The 23,920-nt window shown below is 42.8% G+C and overlaps 1 protein-coding gene across 6 annotated transcripts in view; it reads left to right on the forward strand.

The window, feature by feature from the left end:
* Nucleotides 1-19,867, forward strand: part of LMO1 (LIM domain only 1) — a 101,618-nt gene extending 81,751 nt beyond the window's left edge. For all 6 annotated transcript variants that reach the window (XM_081185711.1, XM_081185710.1, XM_081185714.1 and 3 more), the window contains exons 3-4: nt 8,939-9,064; nt 19,410-19,867. In XM_081185711.1, the coding sequence (XP_081041837.1) occupies nt 8,939-9,064; nt 19,410-19,515 (232 nt within the window). In that variant the 3' untranslated portion in view covers nt 19,516-19,867. The remainder of the gene's footprint in view (nt 1-8,938; nt 9,065-19,409) is intronic.
* The last annotated feature ends 4,053 nt before the right edge of the window (nt 19,868-23,920 follow it).

Raw genomic sequence — 23,920 nt, forward strand, 5'->3', positions numbered from 1 at the left:
TGGTCCAGTGCCGAGGGCCTTCAGGCTGTTCCCTCGCTGTGAGAAGCCAAGTTACAGGGGACCAGGCAGAGGGCCTTCTCGGTAGTGGCGCCCACCCTGTGGAATGCCCTCCCACCAGATGTCAAAGAGAAAAATAATTACCAAACTTTTAGAAGACATCTAAAGGCAGCCCTGTTTAGGGAAGCTTTTAATGTTTAATAGGTTATTGTATTTTAGTGTTTTGTTGGAAGCCGCCCAGAGTGGCTGGGGAAACCCGGCCAGATGGGCGGGGTATAAATAATAAATTATTATTATTATTATTATTATTATTATTATTATTATTATTATTATTATTATTATTATTATTATTATTGAAGTTATATAAGACTTATTATTACTATTCATATTGAAATCTTCATATTGGGGCACTTTCATAAATTTCTTTTGATGTTGATGCTGTTGCTTATTTACTGAGACAATTCGATTACAGAAACACTTTCTGTGGTTAAATTATTATTATTGTTAGCAGTATCACATTTTATATTTTGGAATATCACTATGATAATTGCTCTGTTCATCTCAGGTACATAGAATCATAGAACTGTAGAGCTGAAATGAATTATGCTTAATGGCCCCAAGGGTTATCTAGTCCAGCCCCCTGCTATGCAGAAATTTCAACTAAAGCATCCATGACAGATTGCCACCCAACCTCTGCTTAAAAGCCTCCATGGAAGGAGAGTCCACCACCTTCTGAGGGAGTCCATCCCACTGTTGAATAGCTCTTACCACCAGAAAGTTCTTCCTGGTGTTTTGTTGGAATATCCTTTTGTTTTGTTGGAATAACTAGAAGCCATTGGTTTGGGTCCTACCCTCCACTGCAGGAGAAAACAAGTTTCCTCGATCTTCCATGTTTCAGCCCTTTAGATATTTGAAGATTGGCTATGCTATTTCCTCTCAGTCTCCTCTTTTCCAGGCTAAACATTCCCAGGGCCCTCATAATGTTTGGTTTCCAGACCTTGATCATCGTGGTTGCCCTCCTCTGCACACATTCCAGCTTGTCAACATCTTAAATTGTGGTGCCCACAGTACTCTAGGTATGGTCTGACCAAGGTAGAAAAGAGCAGGACTATTACTTCCCTTGATCAGGACACTATATTTCTGTTGATGCAAGCTAGAATAGCATTGGAGATGTTTTTGCTGCTGCATCACACTGTGGCCTCATGGTAAGTTTGTGGTCTACTAAGACCCCCTAGATCCTCTTCACATGTACTCCTGGCAAGCCAGGTGTCCCCCATTTTATATTTGTGCAGCTCCTGCGCATGTTGGCCAGGGCAGAGCACAATGGCAGAAGGAAGCCATTTTTGGAGGCATGCTATGTGGAGAGCCATAATGAATGTTCCAGTTCTAGTGGAGAAAGCGAGGCAGTGTCAGACATAGCGAGCATCCTGACAGAAGGCACAGAGGTGGGGCTGAGAGGGGGACAAAGAAGACACCCTTTGAGATGAGTTTGAAAGCAACACTGTCCTCATTAAGAAAGTGAATTGGCGCAAAAAAGCATTAAATCTAATGTGCTTTTCTAAAGAATCAATTACTATTCCTTGGAAGAAGCCAGCCTGCTAGCCATATTTATCATAGGACCTGCTCACTGTGCCATCATTTTGGACAAAGTACCAAACCTTAGGTAAATCTGCACACCCGCCATGGATTTGCGACATAGCTGCAGCCCCTGAAACATGCGCAAACTACTGTACAAACGATTGCTGCTCTGAACAGAGAAGTCTTTAAATAAAAAGCCGCCTTCAACAGTCACGCGCCACTAAGCGTGCTTCCTTTTATTCCATTTTCTCCCATCAATTCATTCGTATTCACTGCCAGCCCTCTGTGCCAATTAGCTTTAATTTTTACTATACACAATGACATCAACAGCCAATGGGATTCTAGGCTCGCAGGATTTTAGTGTGCCTATAAACTACAGAAAATTGTCCTTGGCTAAACTCCTGCTTTCAGATTGGCTGACGACAATAGGCATGGTTAAGTTCAGAGTAAGAGCCATTAAGCATAATTACTACCACAGGGTAAAAGTTTAATTGTGTTAAATTTTAAATCTGCATAGCCTAAGCTTATTTACAAGCTGGCTAGGTCCTTCTGTTACATAAGGGAAAATAAATCTGTACTTAAAAATTTGCTGCTTGCCAACTTTTATTTTACAAAAAGTTTTTTAAAAGCTGATAAAAGCTTCTCTTGTCTCTGACTCATTCCTTCCTGTTGGGATCACGCTGGCTAAGTATTGAGGATCTTATGATATACTGCACTAATATGTCTGAGCCTTCTATTGATATGAGTGACAAGATTGCGTTTTGTATGAAAGACCGGGGGGGGGGGTCACAGGGACTGAGGATCCTCTCCCTTGTTTTGATACATTTAAGTCATGAGGATTTTTATTGCTGGAAGAAATCCTGACGTCCCTCACTCCTAACCACCTCCAATATCCTGTTGTAGATCCTCTAGGGAAAGGAGCACAACTGGTCATGTTATCAAAAGAAAATGCATTTATTGGTGGGAAACATACCTTGCCTTCAGGGCTATATAAATCATGAGACATGCTCCCCTCCTTCACTTGAGAACACATATGGATGGCTTTTCTGATATTACCAGACTGTGGGTACATGGCAAACATCTGGACACTTTCACCCTTTTTGAAAATGGAGTTGCAAAAAAAAAATCTAAGGGGCAGGTGAAGTCCTTAAGGGAAGAATGGGACATAAGAAAAGGCTTTTTTGTTGTTGTTGAGAAGGCCTTCCCCAACTTGGTGTCCTCCAGATGTTTGGCACTACAACTCATAATTCCTAACCATTGGCCATGCTGGCTCAGGCTAACAGGAGATGTGGTCCAAAACATCTGGAAGGCATCGGTTGTGGAAGGCTGGTTCAAATCAAAGTCTTTCTGTTCTAACATGCTGTTACCAGCTTTGGCCAGTTGCATGCCTATAGGAAGTTCACAAGGAGTGTGTGGTGCGGATCATTTCTTGGTGCCCCCACCCCAACCTGCTACTAAAATAGCAAACCATTTAGCTGTCGCCACTAATTGTAACTGATCCAGGAATGGAGAACCTGTGACCTTCCAGATGTTGTTGGGATCCCCAACTCCCATCATCCCCAGACAGAATATCCCAATAGTTAGAGATGGTGGGAGTTGTACAACAGCATCTGAAGGCCCAATGGTTCCCCCACTCTAAGTCATCCAAGTTGGTGGTCATCACCTCACCTCATCTTGGGGGGAGGGGAGAAGAAAGGAAAAAAGGTTTGGATCCTACGCTAAGTTGACTTAAGGAAGTTCACCCATCTTCTCATACCCAAAAATCCTCTGGAACCCCATTCCACATTGTTTAAGAGGGCTCCAGAGAGGCTTTATAGGTGTGGTGGCGGCTGCAATGGGGAGAAAATCATGGAAACCTTCCCTTCTGTAAACTTATTTAAGGTAAGTCATTTTAGGGTGCAAGCCAATGCGTTGAAAAATCAAAGCTTGTTTTCTGCCCTCAAACTCTGCTTGTACATCCTTTTGAAAGTCATGACCAATTGTCTGGGAACATAACCTCTGCATGCCAAAGAGCTCAGTCTAGAATGCATAGCAGATGTATTCAGTTTATGTCCCTTAGTTCCTGTTGACAACCCCACTTAGATTACCTAACTGCTCGTTGAACATCCCAGGACATTTTTAAATGCAAGCAAATTTACCCTTCTGTGCCGTTCCCACAAAAGACAATTTGAACTTGGAAGTGCTAGAGTAAGTGAGATATATTCATATGCTGAAGAGTGGGAAGAAATGTTCGAGGCCGAGAACGAGATTAGCACGCAGACTAGCTGGGAGCTATATTTGTTACAGACATTAAAAAGCAACATGATTTCAGCTGGACAGAACATAAGCCTTAAATCTTATGCAAACATTCAAAGCTGTTTAACACTGTCTTACCCCCAAAGCCCCTGGAAGGAGGCAGGTGAATCCAGTACCAAATACATTTTTCATGTCCCTTAAGCTGACTGTTTAAATAGTTAAGTGAACATCTGTCCAAACTTCCCATCATTTCCATTTAGAGAAGCCGCTAATTCAAAGGGTGACAAAAAGTGCCTGTTTAACAATGCAGATGGTGCTGTCTGCCCCCCTTTTTTTGTTTAATCTAGATTGAGCTCCACACAACTGTGATGCTAATGAATAATGGATTTTTTTTTATATTCGCACATGGAGTGGCATTGCGCTCTGAACAAATCTAGGATTAGCTTGCTTCTAATTTCCCCATTTGGATATAGGGCAGTGATTTATTTATTTTATAATGGTAACCGATGTGGATATTTTAAAGATCAGAGGGGTAGCATTCTGATTTCAAAGATGAAAGCAACTTGTCAACTTTGTCATTTGGAAGAGTAACACAGATTAATATGAGTGCAGCAATAAAATGCTGAGAACCTCCATTTTTTTGCAATTTAAGTGAACTGCATCCATCAGTGATACTTATATTTTATTGGCAAAATTGACACAAATTTGCAACTGTCTGATAAACACATTGTGTGTTACCTCACAGTTTTCATAGAACTAGTGTCCCTTTAAAGATAAACAAGTATAGTCTCATTTCAAAGATAAAAGAAGTGGGGATACTTTCTAAAGCACAAACCAAATCAAGATGAGGCAATGTTATAGTTTCCTGAACTGATTTAGGCCATTTATATTCATAAAACCTACAGAGAGGTGATGAGTTAGTAGTCATTCAGTAGCAGCAGCAATTATTATTATTATTATTATTATTATTATTATTATTATTATTATTATTATTATCCCACCTTTCCTCCTATCCCACCTTTCCTCCAAGGAGCTGGAAGTAGCATGCATGGTCCTCCCTATCCCCTTTTTACCTCACAACAACCCTGTAAGTAGGTTATGTTTAGAGAAATAATGACTGGCCCAAGGTGAGCTTCATAGCTGAGTAAAGACTAGACTCCTTTACACCACACTGGGGCAAAAAATCATATTCAGCTGACCCCAGAAAGCACATTGGTTGAACAAATTCATGTGAGATTCGAAGTGTTCAAATATTTGTGGGGTTCCTTTTTCAGTGGAATGTCTTTTGAGGGATGTGAAATGCCCTGCATAGTCATTTCCTGGGTTTGTTTCCCTTTCGTTGCAAAATTCATTTAATGCCTCTTTCTACTTGTTTGCTTAAAGCTATTGTTCACTATAGCGGCCATTAAGTTAGATAACAGCTTGAGCTAAAACAATGTAAAGTAACAATAGGATAAAATCCATTCAACGTAGTCATTACAACAAACTAATGTGAATAAAGACCTTTCATATCAATTGACTTAGGCTGGAATTCAAAACACACTTCCAAAGGCCTAAATCCAGCTAACACAGATGAATTTCTGAGTAAACATGCAATAGATTGATCTTCATATCTAACTTTTGAAGATAGTGTTGGCTTCACTGCTGGGGCATCAGAAAAGGCTATCTCAAATATTTTAGGTAGGGGTGACCAGTGTAGTGTCTTCCAGGTGCTATTTTGTCCCATTCATATGTGTGGAAATACTACTGAAATGGAGGAGGCCTTTTCAAAGAGCTAAAGGTTGTGCCAACCAGCCCAGGGACGGAGGAAGGGGATACAGTGGGGGCAGGCCACCCTGGGTGTCACCACTGAGGGGGGTGACAAAATGCCAGGCAGCACTCACTGCAAGGCCTGCAGCGCGCCAAAGCCATGCGTCTCTCCTGGGAGCGATGCATGGCTTGGGCGCCCACAGGCTCCGCGCTGCCCCAAACAGTCCGCCAGCCGCCTCATCTGTAGGGCAGCTAAGTGGGAGGAGGCAGGCAGACCCTTCAGAGGCCCCGTGGAGTATCCTGACCTGGCTCTCCCCGCCCCACGGGCAGCTGGCCCCACCCCTGGGTGCAGGGTAGACACGCCACTCCAGGCGCCCGATCAGCTTGCTCCACCGCTGAATCATTTTTGCTTGGTTCTATTTTAAAGTGCAAGTTAGAGGACTGACACTAAAACTCTGGACAAAGAGACTCTGGGTCTTCAGAGTCTTGCACAAATACTCCTAACTTTGTTTGAGAAAGAGACAAAAGCTTCAAATACTCTCCCACTTCTCCAAGAACAGGCTGCACAGGAAACTCTGGTTTCACGCAGATCTAGACAATGTTTTTCCTCTGACCTTGTGGTAACTTTTCCCATCACCTCATGGTGAGACCATATAGAAATAGGTCATCAGAAGGTTATGATGCATATTTTTACTCCGGCACCCAGTCGCTGATGGAACGTGATTCTCAAGGCTCTGTCGAGGTAGACTACAGCCTGAGCTCAGTTATAATGGAAGCAAGGATGCGTCACGGTTGATGAAAAGCTGAACTCAGATCTGGGTTTAAGTAGCATCCGTGTGACAGCTTTCTTGTGTGTGGCCTTCAACAAATCTCAGATTCAGCTCCCCATCTGTAAAATGAGAATAGTAATGAACCATCTTGCCAGTCTGTTGTGAGGATGAAAGCAGTGAAGATTGCAAATTTTCTCTTCAGGATTAAAAGCACAAATATTAGCAATAGCACTAGGCCCATATTAATATTTATATATACAAGCATTTCTATCTACTCATTTGGCCCTAAAGAGTTTTCCCCCTCAAGGTAGCTTGCATCTATAAAAGACATAAGCATCAATTACAGTTATTATTGTTACATTTCTATAGCAGCAAACATGAACAAGTTGAAACAATACAATTTAAAACAAAACCAATTTTAAAACCAACTAAAACATTTGAAAGCATATAGAACATCTAAAAACACAATGGCAAACTCTCACAGCTGCTAATTTCAAGGTTGCCACGGCCAGTATCTTTCAGTCATCAAAAGCCAGGGTCAACAAGAATGTTTTTCGATTCCTCCTGAAAGTCAACAATGAAGGAGGAGACGGATGCATCTCCCCAGGTTTTGAACACATAAGAGAGACCTTATCACAGACTCATACTCACATACTAAATCAGCACACTGTGTATTTTGTTGTTTTTACTGAGTATTTTTTACTTAAAGTGTAGCTAGCAGTTGATTGGCACCATTGTCATACAAACTTTGAAGTGGAGTCATTTGCAAACTACAGAGGTTTAGCTCTTGTGTGTTGGAAAAGGCAACAGAATGCTGTCTTCCACACCGCTGTAGTAATTACATAATAAATCATATTGGATCTAGAGTAAGTTAGTTGTACTTAGGCCCCATTGAAATCTGCCTGAAAAAATGAGACATGAAAGAGTGGAATCCCGCTGATTTGAGTTTAACCCACTCAATCAGGATCAAACCTATTGCCTTTCACATAAAGCTATTTATTGCCTACATTTATTGTTAAAGAGGAACTTAATCTGACTGGGTATGAAGTTGCTTTATATTGAGTCTGTTCATTGGGCCATCTAGTCCCACATTTTCTACTCTTGACTGGCCATAGCTCCCCAAGGTTGCAGGCTACTTATGGTTCTTTGACCTGAAAATACAGGACCTTCTGAGTACAAAACTTGTGGTCTACGACTGAGATACGGTGAACTTCCCATGTGTCGTACTTGTCAAGAGATTCCCGCCTCTTTTATAAGAGTTGTTGTGATGCATTCTTCTTGTGCTGGTGATGCTGCAGCGATCTTCAAGGACTTGTAGGTGGGCCTAGAAGAGCAAACCGTACTTCTTGGAGTGTCATGCTCTGAAAGCAGCCAGTATCTGTGGAAGCAGATAACAAAGTTGGCAAAGCATTCGTGTTGACACAAAAGCTATCTCCAAAGACCAGGGGTGGGGGTGGGGTGGAACCAATTGATGTAGAGGAAGAATTACTTTCATTGAGAAATTGAAGAGAAAGGAGTAAAAGGGAAGCAACGCTATTTTTTGCCAAAATTCATTTCCAGGTTGAGATTCCAATTAAGATTCTTAACATTTTAACTGTGGGAAGATTGGACTCTTCTTAGAGGGAGACTTTGGACCCCGTAAACATGGTTTACGTGGAGTCAACTTGACTCTTCCAGTGGATATGGATGGACTGAGTAGTTTTTGCGAATGCCCATGTATGCTCAGATCACAACTCCTCCATGTCCTAGAAAATCCTCCAGTGATGTGGTAGATAGTGATCTTGATCCACGTGGAAGCAGTCATGGGATCTGTTCTGCACTGGAAAGATCAACTTGCATTTCCAATTCAGCACTAAATGACTGAATGTGAAAAAATTCAGATGAGTTTTTTGAGCCAAACCAAACTTGCATGGATTGATATCACCCTGGGGTCCCATCAGCATAGGATCCTATTTCAGTGTTTAGTTCTAGATTGAAAATGCCACCACCACCACCACCAGTCTGAAAAAATTAAGTATCATGTAGAATAAACTTAGCTCTCTCTGCCTCCCAGGTATCTTAACTTCACCCAACTTCTGCCTATAACAAAGGCAAATTGTGGCCCACAGGGAACATGTTTACATCCAGTGCTCCCAAAAAAAACATACCCGGCACTTCCCCCCCTCCCCCCCCCGTATAGCTAAGAAATCAGTAGGAATTGATGAAAGAATAGCAAATTAGAAAGTGGAAGGTCTGAAAGAGGGGCCTGTAAAGATGTTCTGCAAAGATGCTCTTAATTTGCATAAGGGGGGGGCAATTAGATTGCTTTGACTAAGATGTTGGAAGCCCCAAAATAGTGCTCTGTGTGCAAAATGCATTTCTTCATTAGGCAGTCAATTAGCAGGAGGCTCAGCAGCCGAGCAAAGGAGGCCGGCTTTCTTCTCCTTCTCCCTTTTTCTTTTCTCCGTGCCATTTCAGCCCACATTCCCACACACTGGCTGGTCAGCGAAATAAGGGACGGCAACTTCTCTTTATTGGTGCAATACAGTATTTGATACTGCTAATTACACTTAATTAGTCCTTCCGCCATTTAATTAAAACGGCTTCTAATGATTGTGCTTCCTTGGCAGGCTCTTTGGGACCACGGGGAATTGTGCTGCCTGCAGTAAGCTGATCCCTGCCTTTGAGATGGTGATGAGGGCCAGAGATAATGTTTACCATTTGGACTGCTTTGCCTGCCAGCTTTGCAACCAGAGGTGAGGACATGAGGCTTTTATATGAACAGAACAGAAAGAAAGAAAGAATGCAAGTTATTCCCCACCCCCCACCCACCCCTGATCCCAGTGGAACAAGAAAGTCTGGCTCACGGTTTGATATCCATCACCTTCTCCCAGGCCTTCAAATTGCCACTGCTGGGTGAGTCATTTTACCTGCTAATGGAACACTGGAGCCTTCCCCCTGATAGGCCAACATGCGGAATTGGTGGTAGGTTGGATTGTGGCAGGAGCAAACAAACAAACAAAAGTGAGTGCTGTGCTGCAGGCTAGCAGGTGGTGTTAAGCGGCACCGAGGCAACCGAATGAGCCGCTTCAAAGCCAAGCTTCTTGTCGGTCTGTTGCACATCCATTGATATGAGGATGGCTTGGCATAAATACTTTTTAAATCAAGGTTACTTAAGTTGGGCATCTGACAGGCTCGGAGGCCGGGCTGGGAAGAGTCAAAGGAAATAGAGCTCTTCAGAATAATTCCTCTCAGAGCCCCATCAGCTCGCCGCACGGTCGGGAGGGTCTGTTCAGAGCGCAGCTTTAAGTGGGACATATCATGTGTGCCTAAAAGGCAAGCTATAATAGGAGAGGCTATATAATGAAGAGCGTGGTCGCTATTCTGGCGTGCTTCACATCACCATTGTACTGAAGTGTCCTGCAGCTTTTAATGCACCGTGGTCGACTTGTATGTTGTGCATGGATATCAGGAGGGTATCCACTTAAGGTTTAATTTGCAGAGGGTTAGCTGGGGCCTGGAGCTTTTCTCTCAGATAACAACCATATTTCCCAATGACACATAACCATCAAACCTAGGAGTCCTGTCACATTAAAATTCCAAACTCTACACAAGGCCATCCTGGTCTTGGAACCCTTTTGGGAAAGGTTCAGGTTTCAGTGAGTTTCCAAAGGCAGGAAAAGGAGGGAAATCTGTTAGTTATGAAGCAGCTACAAACAATGCTGCCCTGCTACATACACCCTCATAGTACATACTGAGATTTGCCACGCTGATGATCTTTGCACTCAGGGTGGTGTTTGGTCTAGGCTTTAAGCTAGATCAAATTCAAGAGCAAGACAGCATGCAATCCAAGCAGGGCTGCTTGCAAAATTACAGAAACATCTATTCTAATTAAAAAGTATTTCAGTATCTCTAAAGAGAAGGCGGAAATGCTTCATGCAAATGAGGGTAGCCAGCCTGGTGCTCCACAAACGTTTGGGACTACAACTCCTTTCAGCCCCAGCTAACATGGTAAGTGCTCAGGAATTATGGAAATCGTAGTCCACAACATTAGGAAGGCACCAGGTTGGTACAGATAACTGTGAGGAAACAGAATCTGACAATGTCCAATATCAAATGTAGCCGTACTGGTAATTCAGAATCAAGTTTCCATAAAAATGCTTTAAATAAAGAGGAACATCAGTGTGTTGTGAATTAGGAACCATGTTAAGTCTGCCATTTTTATGCCTACTTGCCTGTGCTTAAGTCCCATTTAATTCAATGGGATTTATTTCTGAATAGATATGTATAGGATTGTGCTCTTGGAATAGTTCCAGACACTACAACATGTAGAGGGGAAAGGAAGCACAATTTTTGTAAGCTTCCTGATCGCTACAGTTCTTCGTAACTTTTGCATCTTTCTCCTACAGAGTTGCGAGCAGGAGCATCACAGAGAAGTTGCGCATCCCAGTCTGGCTCCCAAATTTCAACACATTTATAAACACGCACATCTCATCACAGAGGGGAATGTCTAATTGAAACTTGAGACATTTAGAAGAAGCCTGAAGGACAGGAAGTGGGAGCACTTCCTGTTTCCTGCACACAATTAAACCACTCAGCTGGCATCCTAGCATAAGCTTGCTTTCAAACAACAAATCCATGTGCATGCCTTACTTTAACCCAGATAAACCTTATTTCTACCTCTTAATATACTTTTTAAAAAACCTCTAAGCCTTATATGTGCCAAACAGGTAATCTAAAAAGCTCAGCTCTTCGGCAGCTTGACATGTTGCTGCTGCTGCTTCACCACACTAAGGAAGTTTGGAATTAGCAAGCCAAATCCGTTTTTGCTTGACAAAACATTCGGACAACAGACCTTCGTGCACAAAAAGGTCTCCACAGGATTACCAGTGATAGAGCTGCACTGCTGGCCCTCTGAATGTCCACATGTTGGCATAGACACCTGCACTGTCAAAGTAGCTTCTTTCATGTATGCTTCCATGTGTTCCAGAGCCCAAATCACATGGGCACCTGCGCATAAGCAACCAGTCACACATAGGCTTTGACAGTGCAGGTGTCCACACCAATCGGTGAACAGTCAGGGAGCAGAGACAGCAGCACAGCCCTGCTCCCTGGTAATCCCATGGAAACACCCTCACCAGATTAATAAGTGAAGGGTGCTCACCTTTTGGCCACATCATATTAAAAGTAGTGACCAGTCGGCGTGTGGATTGGCCATAAAGAACATCATTATCATGATGAATCCATTCACTTTACTCAAAACCCCTTGGCTCCACATCCATGCAGGCTCCCTTGAGTGCAAACCCAGTGCATTTCTTCTGAACAATGTCTATCAAATAATTTAGCTTTTCGGTGAAGTCAGTGTAGTTTCCCCTGACGGAAAGGTGCGTGGAACAGAACATATCCGAAGTTAAGAGTATCAGGAATTCTGTCGTTTTGGGTGGCTGTTATTGAAAAGGCTGCATCAAGCACGAAGCTGGCATTATTTGTTTGGAGTAGACTGCCTTTCTGTATGAAAGAGGCAGGCTCAATAAATCAAGCTGTCCCATTTGATAGGCTATTCCACTGAGGTTCTAGTGACATCTAGTGGGTTCAGATAGATATCCCCATTTCTGTGTCCACCTTTGTTGAAAAATGCTAGAATGTTGTAGGATCTTACTGTCTGCCCCGACTTTAAATGTGTTTGTGGGGCCTTTACCAAAGTTATGTGAGGAAAACGTATTGACTGTTTTTTAGTACTATGATGGTAACAAAAATACTTTCTTTCATCGCAGCAGACCTTTTTAGTACACAGTGGGGTTTCTGAGGCTTGTTCACAAAGCTTTAGCAACCCTAATTAAAAATGAAGAGAAAAGTTGGCTGAGTTGATGGTCTGGACATTCTATGAAATAAGGCAAAGCTGAAGTTTTTCCAACTTTCCCAGACATAGACTTGTACTCACAGTCACTGCAGCTTCAGCCTTAAGCATCACAATCCTCCATTTATTTATTTATTTATTTATTTATTTATTTATTTATTTATTTATTTATTTATTTATTTGTAAAATTATATCGTCTCCTTCCAAGCATTCATGGAGCTATTCTATTTTATCCTCCTAGCAACCCTTCATTCAATGATTATGATATCCCCTATCTTCAAAGATGGTTCATCAGAGATTTGAGCAGAAGGAGCTTGCTGGTTAGGGTGGAGCCATGCTAGCGCCCCAGTCACCGTTGCTTAAATGGGGAGAGGGAGGGGCAGGTAGGTCAGGGTGGTGCAAATGCGCCAGCAGCACCAATCTAGTGCTCCTGCTGACCTAGCTGGGGAGGAGCCAGTTCTGCAGCATGCAGACCTGGCTCCTCCCCATCTTTCTTGCAGTAAGCAACAGTGGCCCACCTGCAGAGGATTTAGCACAGCTCTTCTGGATTTGAACCCAGCTCTCCCCAGGCCAAGGCCAACACCCCAGCAACCATACTTTGTAGTTTCTCGGTGCTACTGAATGAAGAAAAGGCTAGGTTAATGTTTATTTCTGTATTTATTTGATTCCATTTCTTAATTGCATCTTGAAGTGAAAGAACCTTATAAGCAATTCCATGTATGTAAAGCATTGAAAACAATTCCTTTTTTAAAAAAAAAACAATTAAAAACCAGTTCATAAGTAGATCCAAACCAGGATGTGGAGCATATTTTCCAAAGTTTGGAAGGGAAGGGGGAGATAAGCACATAATAAGGAAGTTCCTTGGACCTGAAGGGATGGAAACAAAATCAGATACTACCTTGTCAATTGGATTTGAAATTGTTTTTATATGTGTTTTTATTGATGGTGTTGTTTTTAATTATCATTTTTTAAGATGCTTTGGTTGTTAATTTCCTCAAGTTTGTTTCATGGGAAGCGCTTCATAAATTAAATGAATGAATGTTACTTCTAGGGCATTAAGTTAGAGGTGGGTGGCCCCTGGCCCTCCAGATATTGTTGGACTCAAACTTCCATCAGTCCCAGGCACACTGGCCAATGGTCAAGCAACATTTGGTGGGCCAGAGATCTCCCACCCCTCTCTTAAGTCATAGCCTTTACACACACACACACACCCGTGACACACACACCCCACAACTCCAGTGCTTGAGAAATGTCAAAAAGTGTGTCATGGAAGAGGTCCCCCCCACCTGGTTTCCTAAAATATATGTCACCCAGATATATGATCAAAAGTTAGACTCATTTTAGATGACTTGTCTGTGCTGTTAGCACACTGTTTTTTTTAAAACCACAAACTCAAAACTACTTCAGCACTCTATTTCCATTAATTATCTTCCACAGTGCACTGTTAGTGTTACTATAAAAAAAATCCTTCCTGTAGCACCTTAAAGACCAACTAAGTTAGTTCTTGGTATAAGCTTTCGTGTGCATGCACACTTCTTCAGATACACTGAAACAGAAGTTGCCAGATCCTTCTATATATAGAGAAGGTGGGGAGGGGTATTACTCAGAAGGGTGGTGGGAATCGGAGATTGTTAGTGTTACTGTCAGCGTTAACTGTGACTTCTAAAATATTTCCTGGCAATAACTCTATTGCAATTTGTTAGATGAGAGCTGGGTTTGTTCGGTTTATTTGTTGTTGGGTTTTTTGGGTTTTTTAAAAAAAAAATCCTTTTAAATCCTCAACCTCATTTCAAGAATTGTAGGCAGTGTTTAAAAGAATCCTGAAGGCAATTTACCTGCTGCTTTACACAAATGTTATAAATTTAAACATTGGTTCCTAAAGTGACTGCGAATGGGACACCTCATTTTTTTTAAAAAAAAAAAGCTCATGCCAGCAGAATGAAAATAAATGATTTCTACTGATTCTCCCTGCCTTCTGCGCTTTCTGAAAAGCTGCTCCAGAGAGCTAGAGGCCATTCTGGAACCGTGTATTTGCAGAATGGACAGTTAAGGTCCAAGTCATTGATTCTGAGGTGATTCGGGCTGCACTTCTGCACCCACTTACATGGGAGTAAGCCCCACTGAACTCAGTGGGACTAACTTCTGAGTAAGCATATAAAGTGGATGGCTACTCATTGCATCTGGTACTGGTTCCTTTCACCAAGTCCTCAGGCACACCAGTTATCTCACATGATATGGATGCCCCAGGCTGCATGAAAATCTGTGCACTCTCTCCAAATGAACCCATTTAAGTGAATATCGTGGAAATCATAGATTTGTAGTGTTGGAAGGGACCCTGAGGATCATCTAGTCCAACGCCCTGCAATGCAGGGAAATGCAGCTGTCCCATACGGGTATCGAACCTGCAACCTTGGCGTTATCAACACTACACTAGAACTGAGTATCCAGAGTTGTTACATGCCAAATAAACTCATTGGTGTGTGTTTACCAGCAATGTCCCCATATATAATGCATTTTTGTATATGATTTTGATTAAGACCTGCATTTTGGTGCATACTTTACCCCAATATACACCTTTTTTGTATGTATTTTTGGGTTGGACAACTACATTGCAAAATTCAGAGTAGTGTGCATCGGTTTGGAAGGTGAAAATTAGGTAGATTCGCATAAAAATGCAAACTGACTGAATTTCTCCCCCTCCCCATGTCCAACCCACATCTGCTGCCATGTAATATATGACACAGCCCAGCTGCTGGGGGGGGGGCTAGTTTGACCCTACTTTGAAATTCTAGTCGGGGAGCTTCCAAAATGTCATTTCTAAAACATAACACATTTCTTCTCCATGCTTTTGCGAGGTCTTCCATCCCTGCTCCTCGAAACCTCCGCTGATTTGGCAAGAGGCAGCTGTCAAGCGTGCTGCACTTGTGCCGGTGGCAAGACTTTAATCTTCATTTTGCATTACTACTCCTTCAGTTTTTTGCTTCTTGGTTTAAGGCAAAAATATGTAGCGAGTCAGCAGCTGTCTGTTTTTCAGTCAGCAAGGGAAACCTTTCCAATTCAGCAAAACACTTGGAGAGGCCTGCACTTTTCACAACAGATTTTGAGGTGCGGATTTTAGCTGGTGTGATAATTATTTTGTCTATATCTCCTTAATAGAAACCCAAAAATCATAGAGCTCTGTAGTACTGAAAGGAGTTTCGAAATTCTCATAAGGCTAATACATATAGGGCACCAAGCTGAATCTTACCTGATCTATTAATTAACCCTTTCCCCATTGAACCCATAAGCTTCTTGCCTATTGTCATCAAATTAAGCTGCCAGCAAACCTGAGGGTCAGAAGAAAATTAGCTGTCACCAAGACCGCTGATACTTCATCGTGCTAAGTGGAACCGGTATTTCCCCAGTGTGCAAGTTTGCTGCGGGTGGGTTTAATTTCCTATTCTGTGAAGTCTATAATTTTTTTCTGCGGCAGCATGAAAACTGCTTTGCCACATTCTGGTTCCATCCTTCTCAAGCAACATCCAGATTGGGGATAGCCAACATGGTGGCCTGCAGAACTTGTTGGATTTCAATCCACATCGTCCTTGACCGTTGGCCATGCTGCTTGGGGGAATGGGAGTTGCAGTCCAACATCTGCAGACCACCATGTTGACTACTTCTGAACTAGGCATTATTTGAAACTGATGACAGGGGACAAGGGGAAGACATTCTTTTGCTGCTTCAACTGCATATATGCTGATGTCCACACGTACATGCTGATCAGAGTCTCCCACATAAGCCAGATGAATGATCATTACCCTTTTCAGTAGGTGATATTCAATGAGAAGGAACCATGATTATTGCTTCCTGGATATGATACCTCAATCTGTATTGCAATGGGACTGGACTATTGAGCAGGAGCTCATAGAATCATAGAATCATAGAATCATAGAGTTGGAAGAGACCACAAGGGCCATCGAGTCCAACCCCCTGCCAAGCAGGAAACACCATCAGAGCACTCCTGACATATGGTTGTCAAGCCTCTGCTTAAAGACCTCCAAAGAAGGAGACTCCACCACACTCCTTGGCAGCAAATTCCACTGTCGAACAGCTCTTACTGTCAGGAAGTTCTTCCTAATGTTTAGGTGGAATCTTCTTTCTTGTAGTTTGGCTACAAGAAAGAAGCTCTCAAACGTTTGAAGTCATGTGCACACTAGGACTGAGAAAAATAAGCATGCATTCCATGAAGGTGTTTGATGGAACGACACTTCACTTTCCTTTATAGTGCAGGATAATTCTAGCCCTCATCAACACATGTTTGATGATAAATGTGTGAATCTTCCTTGAGCCCAAAGTTTAAGTCCCAGTGAAACTAAAATTGCAATCCGAAGTCCATTTTCTCAGGAGTAAACCACACTGAACACAGTGTGACTTACTTCTGAGTACTGCAAATTCATTTTCCAAAACTTAGCAGCATGACTCTCTGGTGATATAAACAAGTTTCTTGCTGCCAGAGAACAAGTTACCTTGCAGTGTGGTCCCTCGGTTGACAGAAAATGCATTAAGTATCCACCAAAGTGCAAAGGCTGACACCTCCACTCCAGTCATACACTTGGCGTGCATGAAGTATTCTCTAGCCTTGCCTTTCAAATTATGCCTCTTGCACAGCCCTGAATACAATCAAGTGTTGCATCCCAGCAAAGTAGGAAGTAGGAAGACAGTTTGCCTTGGTGCCCATAGCTCAGCTGCTAGTCTTTGTTATAGGCCTGGCAAAGTTATTTCAGCCTTACCTAAATGATCCCACAAGTGGCCAATGCTACGTGTGCATAGCCCTGTTTTTAATGTGAAGACACTGGGGATAAGGTACACCTATAGGGACAAGATTAGCTGCCATGATCCAGCTCTCCCTTCAGCATTTCTGCTTAATGTGTGGGTGGGAGAATTGTGCTTTGGGAGACTGCATTTCTTACTCATCATTCATCAAAAGTAACATGAATGTCAAAGGAAATACATGCATACATCATTTTATTTGTATGTCGCCCTTCCATAGTTGGAACCGTGCTCAGGGGGAATTGCAACACGTAAAAAAATGCATAATCACATACATAACAAAAGTAGTAAACAATAAATAAAACATCAAAAAGTACACAACCAAACAGAACAATTTCCACATAAATCATAAGATCAAAAATAAAGATAAAAAAAATTAATTTCAATAACGGCAACAACACAGCAAAACCTCATAAACAACACCCCCAGCCCAAAAGCCTGGTCAGCAGCCTCAGCTTCTGCAGCTGAAGTGAGTCTTCCAGGACTCACAGCCAATAAATAGCACATGGCTCGTATTATGTTGGTGCAATATTCCATATACAATGTGAAAAAAATTACCTAGACATAGATTTCCGTGCGCTGCTCTGGTTTCACCAGAAGCAGCTTAGTCATGCTGGCCACATGACCCTGAAAAACTGTCTGTGGACAAACGGCTCCCTCAGCCAGTAAAGCGAGATGAGCGCCGCAACCCCAGAGTCATTCGCGACTGAACTTAACTGTCAGGGGTCCTTTACCTTTACCTTTTAGATATGGATTAAGTTTTAAGATGGGAAGAGGCTAAGAGAAGAGACAGTTCCATTGCAAGTTCTCATTTGGTAACTTAAGCATAGGCCATGGCTCTTTCAAACTACTGTTTCTGTCAACTAGACTACATATCAAGTGAATGTAATAGTGGAGATCCTTGTTTTTAAGGTTTAGCAAATTCAATTAGGTTCAATACCAACAGGGGCTTGCAGATTTATGGCAGACTTGGAATGAAGGTGTGAGTGTTTGTGAGGGGTTACACTTTTAGAGATCGTAAGTCGGACCCTTTATAATTTGATGGGTGATACAAAGAATGGGGACTCGTGTGTGTGTGTGTGTGTGTGTGTGTGTGTGTGTGTGTGTAGAACCCAGTTGCATTTAAAGACAGAAGGCACCACCTCCATCCAGTACCAGGTTGAGACCTTAGGTGAGCACTGGAAGTGTTCAGCAGGTGTATAAGCAAAGGGCCAGGACCGCGGACAGCTCACTGCAGAATATGATAGTCAGGCTGGACATAAAACACCAGAACACAAGTTAAGATGCTTCCACACAGCCTTTTACTGTGGACCCTGTGCTGCAAGCTTTTCTCACCCGCCACCTAATGTCATCCTTATCGAAATGCCCTCCCATTCCCCACTTCCCTAATTTATTCTGCATTTACTATTTGCAATTCTTTTATCTTTTTTACTTATCAGATTTCCCACAGAAATGGAAAATCCAGATTAAATTGTAAAAACGATATGGAACATCATTTTTTTATGAGATCACTGTCATATGGATGCTGTGCAAAAGTTGCATGCAGGAGCAGCCCTGAGTCCACAATAAATTACCGTATGGAAGAGCCCTATCTGGGCCTGAATTCCATCCTGCTCCACAATGAGCTGTCCATGGTCCTGGCTCCCCCACCTGCCCACTACCTGGGCAAATCTCCCAGTTCCCACCTGCAGGTCTCAGCCTGGTACTGGACCTCTCATAGGTCACTGAGAGAGGGTGTGTAACCTAAACATAAAGGGGCTGATTTATTAAAGGATTGCCAGAAGTGTCTGATGCATTGCAAACTCAGGGCCAAACAAGTTGAATAAGCCTGGTTTGTGGCCCCTGAGATCACTGGGTTAATTTTACCTTTCCAATTAACAGTTATAATTGAAGGCCTCTAGACCTTTTGATGCTAGAGGCAGAAAATCTTAATGACATTCTTCTCTCCTACCCCTCACTTTGGTGTTTAAAAATATGATCATAAGCCAAATTAGTGATCATTTTATGCCCTTTAAAACTTGCCATTTGAACCAAAATATCTAACTTCGCCTAATGTTAGGGCCAATCCCCCTTTCTTGGGTTTCTTAATCAGCTCATAGCAGCTCAAAAAGAGTGATCTGAATCTATCTTTGTGGAGCATTTTTATCTATACAAGCTTACCCTGCCATACGACCCAGTTTTGTGTTCTGATTCCCACTGCCCCTTTTTTAAAAAAAGCTTTTTGCTTTTGTGTTGATTATATGTTCATCTCTTTGAGAAGTGTTTTTCATTCCTGATGTGGTGGTAATAGAAAAGTATTTGTAAATAAATTAAATATTTTCAGGTGGGGAGGAAAAAGACGCACAACTTAACCACTTCTGTTTTTCTCAAAAGCCAATGGAAGATAAAACATAAAGACCTTAAAAACGATCTCTTCTTTTTCTTCTGTGTTCTAGATTTTGCGTGGGAGACAAATTTTTCCTGAAGAACAACATGATCTTGTGTCAGATGGACTATGAGGAGGGACAGCTGAACGGGAGCTTTGAGCCCCAAGTTCAATAACAAGCCCTGCTTTGCTGAAACACTGTGGGATGGACGTTCGGCCGCACTAGCAGTGAAGGGCGTCTGTCAGCTTGCCTGCAATATTTTTTTAATTCTCGGTCCACAAAGGACTCTATACATTGTAGTATTTCCCCCCCTCCCCACAACACAAAGCAGTTACAATTTTAGATGTACAGTTGTGCCTGCTTAGCTGAGCACTGCATTGCCTGTATGTTCGTGAGTTTTTTTGGGGGATATTTGGGGGAGGGCTCTGTACAGTCTGTTTTTTCTGTATATAAACTGGAACATTTATTTTATGAAAAATGTAATGCAATTTTATTACAGGTGTGAATTAAAAAAAAATATGAATGTTTCCTGGCCATCTTTAAGCGATTATTTGCTCTGGCGGTATTCATATAGGAAGAAGCCATGTCACTCAATGCACACCAGTTTCTCCATGTGGAAGTTCTCAGAGTGGTCTGAGATTGTAGAGGAGAAGTTCTGTCCTGTGGCTCGTCAGTATTCTAAGAATCAGGTTTAAGAAAAGAGGAGGACAATAGTTCACCCTAGCCTTCTCTATGACATACCTTTTATTTCTGCGTTCAGGGAGCTTCTCTTCGATGCTGAATACGTAATATTTAAACCAGCCAGCAGGAATATAGGAAGCTACCTATTGGTCCATCTGGCTCAATATTGTCTACCCTGACAGACAACATGCTGAAAATTGAATCTGGGACCTTCTACGTGAAAAGCAGGTATTCTACCAGTGAGCTACGATCCTTCCCACCGAGCCACAGCAACCTGGAGTGACATATGCCAGGAAATCAGGGGTCGCCAATCTGACCACTAAGACTTCCTCTGACACCCCCAGGGTTCCAGTCCCCCCTGCTCCATTGAAAAGAGACTTGGAAGATGCATTCTGTTGTAGCCAATCTAATAGCTTGTGTTGCGTGCTTGGCTGCCGTGTGTGTGTGATGCCCACGATGGTTTCATCTGCTTGCAAACCACAGTCCTGGGTTTGGACATAATGAGAAACCAAACCTGATTGTGGGTTTATGGTATGTTTTGCTTGTGTGAGGGGAAGAGTCAAGAGGGAGCAATCAGGCAGCATACACCAGCATCCTGCTCAGTCACGGTAAACCACAATAGGCCAGAAACTATGGTTTATCCTGATGTGCAAATGTGACTGCTCAAACAAGCCATGGTCTCTTTCATCTAAGGTGGGTTAGTTGCCCCACTACCTCCTTTGTGAGAAGCCCTTTGCATCACCCATTATCATACCATTAGAGAAACAAGGCAGGTTATAGAGATAATTTGGCTTTCAGCATAACCCTGAGGGAGAAACCAGTCCTAAAGCACCACTCCCTCCCCTATCTTCAATCTTCACAAAACCTTTGCAGCCCTCTTTGATAACCCTTGCCTCTCAAAAAGTCCTCCCCACTGTAACCACTTTTTCAATAGGAATAGTCCCACCACCCCAGTACTAAACTTTCAGTGGCAGCAGAAGAAACAAGTGCTCAAAATGACTTGGGCCCTTGGAATATAAAAGGTGACAGGTGGGTTTTTGCAGAACAAGGGCTTTTCATGGGAAGCAAGGGGAGGAGTGCTGGCCGTGGCTGAGAAGAGGAGCACAGAAGAAAGCTTCTGGCAGGACTGCTGTGCTTGGTAGCACTTCAGAGAGGAGACGGGACAGAAACATGTAAGAGCAGATTACAGTTCCTTTTCTAGGAATTCCTGGGGCTTGTGGAAAGGGAGGTGATGAAACAGCGCAAAAGACTATGATGAAGGACGTCCAACAGCAGGAAAGAAGGATGTCAGCATTAAACAAAATGCTCCCCAAAAGCAACAAAGAGATGTGAGCCTCAGTAAGGTGCCCCAAGAAGAACATGTTCAGATAGCTGAATTGCCGAACATGTTTGGGGAAGTGTCATGACGGGGTTTTTTAGGTACTAACTAAGGGAAAGGACAGTTGCAACTTGGCGTCAACCTCAGTGAGACATGAATCGCATGTATGACTGCATTTACCATTTAGGATTTAACTTCCCTGCCTGCACAGACACATGCCATGGTCCCAATGCAAAGTGGCAACTTTCCTCCCCAAACCAATACAAACTTTCTCCTCCCCAGGCACCATCCCACTGACATTGATATATATATATAACACAAGGTGTACATAATGCATTCACACTTACACTCCCAACCACAATCCGTTCTGGAGGCCCGTCTGGAAGTTGAAATGGGTCTCTGGGAGAGGTGCCGTGCGCAGGTGTGGGTGGCAATTGCCCGCTCCTGTGCATGCGCGAATGGCGATCGCTGCTCCTGCACATGCGCGAATGGCGGCAAACCCACCGGTTACTTCCGGGTTTGCCATAGACATTGGGCAAAATGGACGCGAGCGGAAGTGGATGTAAGAAGAGGTTTGACTGTATTGTATGTTCCAGATCATCACCCGTTTATCAAAAGGTGTTCCCCAGTAATCATTTAGCTTGATCCACTCCAATTTACTTGAAAATAAACCACACTGACCTTAGGTATTTACTCTCAAGGAAGGTACCCAGCAGTGCAGCTTGAGCTGACCTCTTGGTTCACCTTCCTTTGATGCTTTTTGCTTCCACGGAATCCAAGATCTGAGAAATGAAGTTGCTAGTGATTTCAAATAGTTGTCATATTTTTAATGGGAATGTCTTTCTTAGACAGGTTAGATGTGTGAATGTGGAAGCTGTTATTCATGTGCCCAAAATAGTATCCTTAACAGTTACCAGTCTTGTAAGTAATTCTCCTTATGGTCATAATGGTTTCCTAGAGCTTGCCTTCCACCAGGGTAAAACATGGCTCGCTTCAGAGATGTTGCACATCAGGGAGAAGTTTGGACTGGAATACAGCCAACATCTCTTCTCACAGTAGCCAACCAGATTCCCATGGGAAGCAAACAACCAGGACCTGTGCGCATCAAATAATCTCCCCTCCCATGGTTTCCAGCGGCAGCTATTCAGCCTCTAGAAGTGGCGGTGGAACATAGTCATCAGGGTTTAGTGGCCAGCTCAGTTCTACAGATGCCAAATGCCTGCTATCTCTCTTCCCTCCTCCCTCCGTCCCCTGCCTTTCTGAGAGTGCAAGCATCATATCGATTGTGCTGTCATGCGATCTGGGCAACTGTGTCGTGTGTGTGGCCTTGTGCTTGCTCCTCCACCATGCAAAAACTCGCTAGCTGGTAAAGATTTGAACTGGAACCATCACAGCTCATTCTGCTGTAATGGAGATGCAGGCCATGCTGAGTTAACTTGAGAATGGCTGTGCAAGCAGCTCTGGGGCCAGCTCCATGCCAGAGATACCCACAACTGAAACACCCCAAACCTAAGCCCCAGGGCAACAGGTCCACTTTTCTCTAGACAATCTGCCAGCTGCTGTTCTTGTTGTTTTCCCCAAAACTTTAGTATAAAGGAGGGAGATTTGGACTGCACACATGAATCGCTAGAAAGTTAGTTGCACTTCAGGGCCATAGCACAGCTCGCTGAGGCTCCAGGAATCTCATTTGTTTAGCATCTTCGCCACATGGACTCCCATGCAAATCCTGTTTGCATTTCCCTGCCTCTCATCTCGTTGCATTCAGAACAGCTCAATGCTCGTGTGCCCATGCAAATGGCTTTTTGAATTATTTCCACGATGTAAGTTTGGCAAGCGGGGGAAAAAAACATTTGTAAAAAAAGAAATAAATCGCAAGGAATTATTGATCGGCTTTCACAGAAGCTGCAACAAAACAGCCAGAATTTCACATAAAACCTGGGAGAGAGATTGTACAGAATCTATATAACGGTGTACATAAATATATATGTGTGTGTTGAATAAGGCCCTCCTGCCGTGACCCACATTCTTAGGTGCAAAGGAATGATTTCCTTTTTTAAAAAAGTGGAATAAAAATGCAATCATGAATTTTGTGTGAACACTGCAAATTTGCTTAATAGAAACAAGTATTGAAGACCAGACCTGCCGCTGAATAATCGCTGCAGCTCTGAAGAACGGAAACGGGGGGAGGAACCTTTTGATGGTGCTGTACTCATCACTTGGCATAAATATTCATTCACGGAATCAGAGCCGGGTAAATGGCATTTAGTATTAGCAGATAGCCTTTTTGCTGATAAAGATAACCACCTCTTAATCAGTTTAGTGACCACTGGCCTATAGTGAGGCATTTAAGCTTTTGAATCAGACCCTGCATTGAGAACAAGTTAATCCCTGCCCCTGGTGCTTGAACCTTAATGAATCTTACTTTTGAGTCCATTTATAGATGCTGCTGGATGCAGCAAAAATTAAAAAGTGCATGCTGCTCAACTTCTGAGGCCTGGTTCACGTGGCCATGTGGTTCTAGAAACAAACTATGCAGAGGCAGAGAGAGAGAGAGGGAGAGAGAGAGGTAACATCTAGAGGT

Source organism: Podarcis bocagei (assembly GCF_964188305.1).
Source record: "Podarcis bocagei genome assembly, chromosome: 1".
Classification (NCBI taxonomy): Eukaryota; Metazoa; Chordata; class Lepidosauria; order Squamata; family Lacertidae; genus Podarcis; species Podarcis bocagei.